We start from the raw sequence: 7,500 nt of genomic DNA, 5'->3' as shown, positions 1-7,500 counted from the left end.
CCGACTCCCGGCCACGTAGTTTTACCCAGGCCCGCTCACCATCATGGAGGTCCTTAATGATCGCGAGCAGCGGGTCTGGGACTCCGAAAGCACCTTCTTAAAGAGAGGGACCACCAGGGCATCCTTCCAATCCTGCGGAACCCGCCCAGTGGTCCAGACTGTTGTTATGATGTCATGTAGGGCAGTCTGTGCACAAACACCACCCTCCCTCAGCATTTCTCTTGGAAGATCATCTCTGCCCGGTGCCTTTCCTGGTCTCAGGCTCCGGATCGCCTTCAGTACTTCCTCCAAAGATGGCACCTCAGCCAGCCACCCACAGGGAGTGTCTTCTTGCTCCAATATTTGAGGCACCGCAGCCCCAGCAGGGTCATCCCCACTTTGTCCCACAATGTTTTCCAGACTGAGGGACTTCCCCTCCCCCAGGACCTCACAGAAATGCTCAGAAAACCTGCAAACCTGTTTCTGGGGGTCGGAGATTTCCCCTAAAGATGGTTATAGGTGTATAGGTACACTTTTTCTCAGCCAGCCTGAACACCTCCTCCATCAGCCAGGGTTTCTGAGGAGGCCTGGACCGTGTGCCCAAAACTGCCGTTGCAGTTACTTGAGCCACAGTCCTAAACCTCGCCCATTCGAGGAGGAGTGGGGGATGATGCCAACCCCAGCTGCAAGCGATGCTGAAATTCTCATTTGCAACTTTCATCAGCTAGCCTAGACCAGGCCACTATGGGTTTGAAAGGGGTCCTGGGTTTACACCCACTAGAGGAGTGGAAGAATGGCAGGCGCATCTTACAAATGACCAGTCGATGGTCAGTGGGCAGATCAGCTCCACGGTAGGTCCTGGTGTCAAGGACGTGGGCCCGCATCCACTGTTCAGTCACTATGTAGTCCAGCAGATGTTCTTGCTTGGACCCGGCATGCATCCATGATGTTGTGTGGATGCGCCGATGCTGGAACAGTGTGTTGGTAGTTACAAGCCCATGGGCTGCACAAAAATCTAGCAGCCTCCTGCCGTTGTTATTGAGCTGATCAGGCCCATGTCTTCCAATCACTCCTGACCAGGTGCTAGCATCATGACCAACTCGGGCATTGAAATCACCCAACATGATGATATGATGGTCATAGAAGGCATCTGACTCATCGGTCTTTCCCGCATCCCTCCACGGATGTTCGTCTTCGGTGGGGGCATAAATAACCATGACCACCACTCCTCGCCTCTGGTTGATGGGAAGGCGAACCCAAAGTAACCTGGGGCTCACAGCTTCCCACACCTCACCGCCATGCTCCCACGCTCCCTTCATTCTTTTGTTCAGAGGAAGAGCCTCTCCCTGTTGTTTGGCAGTCTCCTGCCCCGAGTAGAGGACAGTCCACCCTTCATAGTGGCAAGAGCCAGAGCCGGTCCACCAGACCTCCTGAACACACACACACACTCACACAGACACACACTCACACAGACACACACACTCAGACACACACTCAGACACACACACAGACACACACACAGACACACACACACTCACACAGATAGAGCATTGATCTCAGGATTTAATTATGTGTGTGATAGTTTTGGGTTGCATCCAAAGCAATTCTAATCCATGCAGCAGTTAAATATCAATTAACTCAAATCAAATATTGTTGCATTTAATGAAAGTGATTACAAAGACACACACAGCAACTGTCTGCACTCCGCAAATATTTGCAAAAAGAGATGAAACCCAGAATATGTTTCAGGCCAGAACTCTGTACAAGGACACAAACACAGATAGAAGTATTTGTGTAGAGTGTGTTTAGAGTTATTTTCTGTGTCTCTCAGTTGTTCGGTGTTCCTGTTGGATCGAGTCAGTCATGAACTTGTGGCCAAAGTGTTTGATGGAGGAGTCGTGAGCGATGACGAGGTATGAAGAGTGTGTGAGTGTGTGTGTGTGTGTGTGTGTGAGTGTCTGTGTGTGTGTGTGTGTGTGTGAGCGTGTATTTATCACTTTGTGGGGAACAAATGTCCCCATAAGGATAGTAAAACCCGAAATTTTTGACCTTGTGGGGACATTTTGTCGGTCCCCATGAGGAAAACAGCTTATAAATCATACTAAATTATGTTTTTTGAAAATGTAAAAATGCAGAAAGTTTTCTGTGAGGGTTAGGTTTAGGGGTAGGGTTAGGTTTAGGGGATAGAATATAAAGTTTGTACAGTATAAAAACCATTATGTCTATGGAAAGTCCCCATAAAACATGGAAACACAACATGTGTGTGTGTGTGTGTGTGTGTGTGTGTGTGTGTGTGTGTGTGTGTGTGTGTGTGTGTGTGTGTGTGTGTGTGTTGATCTGTCTCTCTCTCATGAGCAGAAGGAGTTTCGTATCCCGGCGGATCAGGGCATCGCTGGGCATGTCGCCACCACTGGGAAAATTCTCAACATCAAGGACGCGTATTCTCACCCGCTGTTTTACCGCGGTGTGGATGACAGCACGGGTTTCCGAACACGCAACATCCTCTGCTTCCCCATTAAAGACGAGAACGGAGGTCAGACACACACACACACACACACACACACACACACACACACACACACACACACACACACACACACACACACACACACACACACACACACACACATTTAAATGTTGTCTCTAATGTTTGTTCTTGTGTTCAGATTTCTGTGATCTCACACTGGATCCAAATACAGCACACACTAATCTCTCTCTGTCTGAGGGGACACACACACACACACACACACACACACACACACACACACACACACACACACACTCATCTGCCATCTCAATCTCACATTTACAGCAGAAACCTGCACAATAGTGTAGCACAATTGCAACATTTGTTTAAAGCTGTTAAATAACAAAATTGTTTTATTATTAAATAATTATGAAAATCTTACTCTTAACAGTAGCTGACACTGATGTGTGTCTCAACAGTTCTGGTGGGGAATAAAAATCACATATTGAATGTCACAGATGCTTAAAGTTACACAAAATTCACCCCAAAGAAAAGTATGCTTGAACATTAAGATTTTCCCATTGACTGCCATTGTTTGTTAAACTCACAAAATTAATATTGGCATTTCTATTCATGAAAAATGTCCCCCATTAGAAGTTGAGGCATGGCACCGGAGACAAAAATCACCAGTGTTGATTTAATATTCACCTTTAAACATAGTTTAATACATTGAGTTTACAATACATAAAGTTTGATGTTGGCTTGGCAAAGCCTTGTCTGGAAGTTTAAAAGCTTGGGGTTTTACAGATAGATAGAAAGAGAGGTGGTTGCTAGGTTGTTCTGGGTGGTTGCTAGGGTATTGCTAGGTGGTGTATATGGGTGGCTAGGGTGTTCTGAGTTGTCGCTAGTGCATTGATTGGTGGTTGCTAGGTGGTTTTTAGCGTGTTCTGGGTGGGCATTAGAGTGTTGCTAGATGGTTCCTAGACAGTTGCTAAGGTCGTCTGGGTGGTCGCTAGGGCATTGCTAGGTGGTCGCTAAGTGGTTGCTAGGGTGTTCTTGTTGGTCACAAGGCAGTTGGTAGGGTGTTCTGTGTGGTCACTAGGTCATTGCTAGGTGATTTCAAAGGTGTTCAGGGTGGTCACTAGGTAGTTGCTAGGCAGCTGCTAGGGTGTTCTGGTTGGTCACTAGGCAGTTGCTAGGATGTTCTGCATGGTCACTAGGCAGTTGCTAGGGTGTTTTGCGTGGTCACTAGGCAGTTGCTAGGGTGTTCTGGGTGGTCACTAAGGCATTGCTAGGTGGTTGCTAATGTGTTCTGGGTGGTTGCTAGGGCATTGCTAGGTGGTTGCTAGGTCCTTCTAGCTGGTCACTAGTGTTTTGCTACATGGTTGCTAGGGTTTTCTGGGTGGTTGCTAGGGCATTGCTTGGTGGTTGCAAGGGTGTTCTGGGGTGGTTGCTAGGGCATTGCTAGGTGGTTGCTAGGGTCTTCTAGCTGGTCACTAGTGTATTGCTCTGTGGTTGCTAGGGTTTTCTGGGTGGTTGCTAGGGCATTGCTTGGTGGTTCCAAGGGTGTTCTGGGGTGGTTGCTAGGGTATTGCTAGGTGGTTGCTAGGGTCTTCTAGCTGGTCACTAGTGTATTGCTACATGGTTGCTAAGGTTTTCTGGGTGGTTGCTAGGGAATTGCTTGGTGGTTGCTAGGGTGTTATGGGGTGGTTGCTAGGGCATTGCTAGGTGGTTGTTAGGGTGTTCTGGGTGGTCACTAGAGTGTTGTTATGTGGTTCCTAGATGGTTTCTAGGGTCTTCTGGGTGGTCAATTGTGCATTCTAGGTGGTTGCTAGGATGTTCTGGGTGGTCACTAGGGCATTGCTAAGTGATTGCAAGGGTGTTCTGGGTGGTCACTAAGTGGTTGCTAAGGCATTGCTAGGTGGCTCCTAGGTAGTTACTAGGGTGTTCTGGGTGGTCACTAGGTGGTTGCTAAGGTATTGCTAGGTGGTTCCTAGGCAGTTGCTAGGATGTTCTGGGTGGTCACTAAGTGGTTGCTAAGGCATTGCTAGGTGGTTCCTAGGCAGTTGCTAGGGTGTTCTGGGTGATCACTAGGTGGTTGCTAAGGCATTGCTAGGTGGTTCCTAGGCAGTTGCTAGGGTGTTCTGGGTGGTTGCGAGGGTGTTAGTAGATGGTTCCTAGGCAGTTGCTAGGGTGTTCTAGGTGGTTGCGAGGGTGTTAGTAGATGGTTCCTAGGCAGTTGCGAGGGTGTTAGTAGATGGTTCCTAGGCAGTTGCTAGGGTGTTCTGGGTGGTCACTAGGTGGTTGCTAAGGCATTGCTAGGTGGTTCCTAGGCAGTTGCTAGGGTGTTCTGGGTGGTCACTAGGTGGTTGCTAAGGCATTGCTAGGTGGTTCCAAGGCAGTTGCTAGGGTGTTCTGGGTGGTCACTAAGTGGTTGCTAAGGCATTGCTAGGTGGTTCCTAGGCAGTTGCTAGGGTGTTCTGGGTGATCACTAGGTGGTTGCTAAGGCATTGCTAGGTGGTTCCTAGGCAGTTGCTAGGGTGTTCTGGGTGGTCAATAAGTGGTTGCTAAGGCATTGCTAGGTGGTTCCTAGGTAGTTACTAGGGTATTCTGGGTGGTTACTAGGTGGTTGCTAAGGCATTGCTAGGTGGTTCCTAGGCAGTTGCTAGGGTGTTCTGGGTGGTTGCGAGGGTGTTAGTAGATGGTTCCTAGGCAGTTGCTAGGGTGTTCTGGGTGGTTGCGAGGGTGTTAGTAGATGGTTCCTAGGCAGTTGCGAGGGTGTTAGTAGATGGTTCCTAGGCAGTTGCTAGGGTGTTCTGGGTGGTCACTAGGTGGTTGCTAAGGCATTGCTAGGTGGTTCCTAGGCAGTTGGTAGGGTGTTCTGGGTTGTCACTAAGTGGTTGCTAAGGCATTGCTAGGTGGTTCCTAGGTAGTTACTAGGGTGTTCTGGGTGGTTGCGAGGGTGTTAGTAGATGGTTGCTTGGCAGTTGCTAGGGTGTCCTGGGTGGTGTGAGCATGTGAAAGCTCCGGGGTGCTGTATATTGTTACTCTACAATGTGAGGACAGAATCCTCACTGGTTTAAATCATCACATCACCACAAACAACCACAAGAAACGTGTTCAAATGAGCTGCTGAAGAGCAACATCAGGCCTCTGATTGAGAATGAACTCAAAGCAGTTTTGTTTTTGAATGTGTGTCTGAGAGAGATGTTTCAGCAGTTGTGCTCGCTTGTGTGGCGTGTTGAGGGCGATCTGAGACTTATGAGTCAAAGTGATGTTGATGTGCATCAACTGCAGGAACACGAATGGACCACTGAGACCCCGAAGAACACTGAACTGTACTCTGAGATCTCCAAACCTGACGTGTGTCTGTCTCTTCTAGAGGTCATCGGAGTTGCTGAGCTGGTGAACAAAACCAACGGGCCGTGGTTCAACCGTTTCGATGAAGATCTGGCGACGGCGTTCTCCATCTACTGCGGCATCAGTATCGCTCATGTAAGAGCGCGTGTGTACCACTTTTAGGGCGTAGTGAACTAAAAGTAGCGATGTTACTAACATAACTCCAGTAAATATATGAAAACATCCTTAAAACAAGATACATTTACCTGAGAAGCATGAAATAAAGGATTCGTTCGTCTAAAAATGTAAAATTCTGTCATCAAATACTCACCCTAATGTCGTTCCAAACCTGTATGACACATATCGGAACTTTTTAAAAAGCGCTAAAATCCTCAAACCTCATTGGTTCTCACAACATGACCTCATGACATTTGATCAGAACCAAAAGGCACTAAAGGAGACGAGAACCAGTAGGTTAGATGTCATGAACATGTCACCATATTTGATTTCAGCGCTCGATCGATGATTTTCGAAAGGGTTTGGAACAACATAAGGTTGAGTAAATAATGACAGATGAACAAAAGTTTCGTTTTTGAGATGCTGAGTCAAGTTGAAGGTATCCAGCATTGTGAAGAGAGCGCTTTTCTGTTGTCTGTGTGTGTTTCAGTCTCTCCTGTATAAGAAGGTTCATGAGGCTCAGTTCCGCAGTCATCTGGCCAATGAGATGATGATGTATCACATGAAGGTGTCAGAGGAGGAGGTCACTAAACTGCTGTCTAGCGGCCTCGAGCCGGTCCAGAAAATCCACCCGAGCTTCGCCGAGTTCACCTACACGCCCAGATCGCTGCCCGACGACAGCACGCCCATGGTACAAACCACACACATGGAAACACTATCTCTGAACATGTTCATTAATATACTCTCTCTCTCTCTCTCTCTCTCTCTCTCTCTCTCTGTGTCTCTCTCTCTGTGTCTCTCTCTCAGGGAGTTCTGAGTATGTTTGAAGACATGGGCTTCATAAACACATATAAGATCGACCTGCACACACTGGCCAGGTACAAACACACAGACACACCTGTCTTTCTCGCAGGACTCCTCTTTATGATGTCATTTCCTGTTTAATGGTTTGTTGACGCTGGGCGGTGACACCACACTGACTTCGATGTTGATCAGTTCCATTAATCTTGTGTTCACATCATGTATATTTGATCCTGAGCGAACACCCTTAACGCTGGAGTCACTGATGCTGAGGCTGTTGCCGGGCAACGAGCGTGAGAGAGGGATGATCTCATACACAAACACTTTAGATTGATCATCCACCGATCAACTGAGAGAAATCAATTATGAAAGGGACACTCGTGTGCGGTGTCAGAGAGAAACGCAATTCAGAAAAGTTTAATGAAATTAAATGTATTTATTTTTCAAATTATTTGTTTATTTTTATTAGAATTTTTTAATACATTTTTAATGTTTATTCAATTTTAAATTTTACTTTCAATTAAATGTTTTGTTAGTTCAATTTTATTTTTTATTCAAATTATGTATTTATTATTATTATTATTATTATTATGTTTTATTACATTTTTAATAATGTTTATTAAATTTTAAATTTGGTTTTCAATTCAAGTTTTAATTAGTTACATTTTATTTTATATTTATATGATGTATTTATTATTATTAATATTAAAATTATTGTTATTTGATTTTAAAATGTA

The 7,500-nt window shown here is 46.1% G+C and overlaps 1 protein-coding gene and 1 long non-coding RNA gene across 3 annotated transcripts in view; both read left to right on the top strand.

Moving 5' to 3' along the window:
- The window catches only part of LOC127631719 (cGMP-dependent 3',5'-cyclic phosphodiesterase-like), a gene marked incomplete at its 5' end in the record, with an annotated part of 52,962 nt that overhangs the window by 34,253 nt on the left and 11,209 nt on the right, over window positions 1–7,500 (top strand). The window contains 5 exons of the mRNA XM_052109972.1: window positions 1,811–1,892; window positions 2,338–2,512; window positions 5,829–5,941; window positions 6,453–6,653; window positions 6,770–6,840. Coding sequence (XP_051965932.1) covers window positions 1,811–1,892; window positions 2,338–2,512; window positions 5,829–5,941; window positions 6,453–6,653; window positions 6,770–6,840 — 642 coding nt within the window. The remainder of the gene's footprint in view (window positions 1–1,810; window positions 1,893–2,337; window positions 2,513–5,828; window positions 5,942–6,452; window positions 6,654–6,769; window positions 6,841–7,500) is intronic.
- Window positions 2,520–5,822, top strand: LOC127631550 (uncharacterized). 2 transcript variants are annotated; one of them, XR_007968997.1, is made up of 3 exons: window positions 2,520–4,594; window positions 4,649–4,833; window positions 4,899–5,822. It is a non-coding gene; the product is annotated as an uncharacterized LOC127631550 (long non-coding RNA). The 2 variants fall into 2 exon arrangements; XR_007968996.1 differs by having other exon boundaries at window positions 4,649–5,299; window positions 5,365–5,822.

Source organism: Xyrauchen texanus, chromosome 38 (genome assembly GCF_025860055.1).
Source record: "Xyrauchen texanus isolate HMW12.3.18 chromosome 38, RBS_HiC_50CHRs, whole genome shotgun sequence".
NCBI lineage: Eukaryota > Metazoa > Chordata > Actinopteri > Cypriniformes > Catostomidae > Xyrauchen > Xyrauchen texanus.
This window is presented reverse-complemented; position numbering and strand designations above follow the sequence as displayed.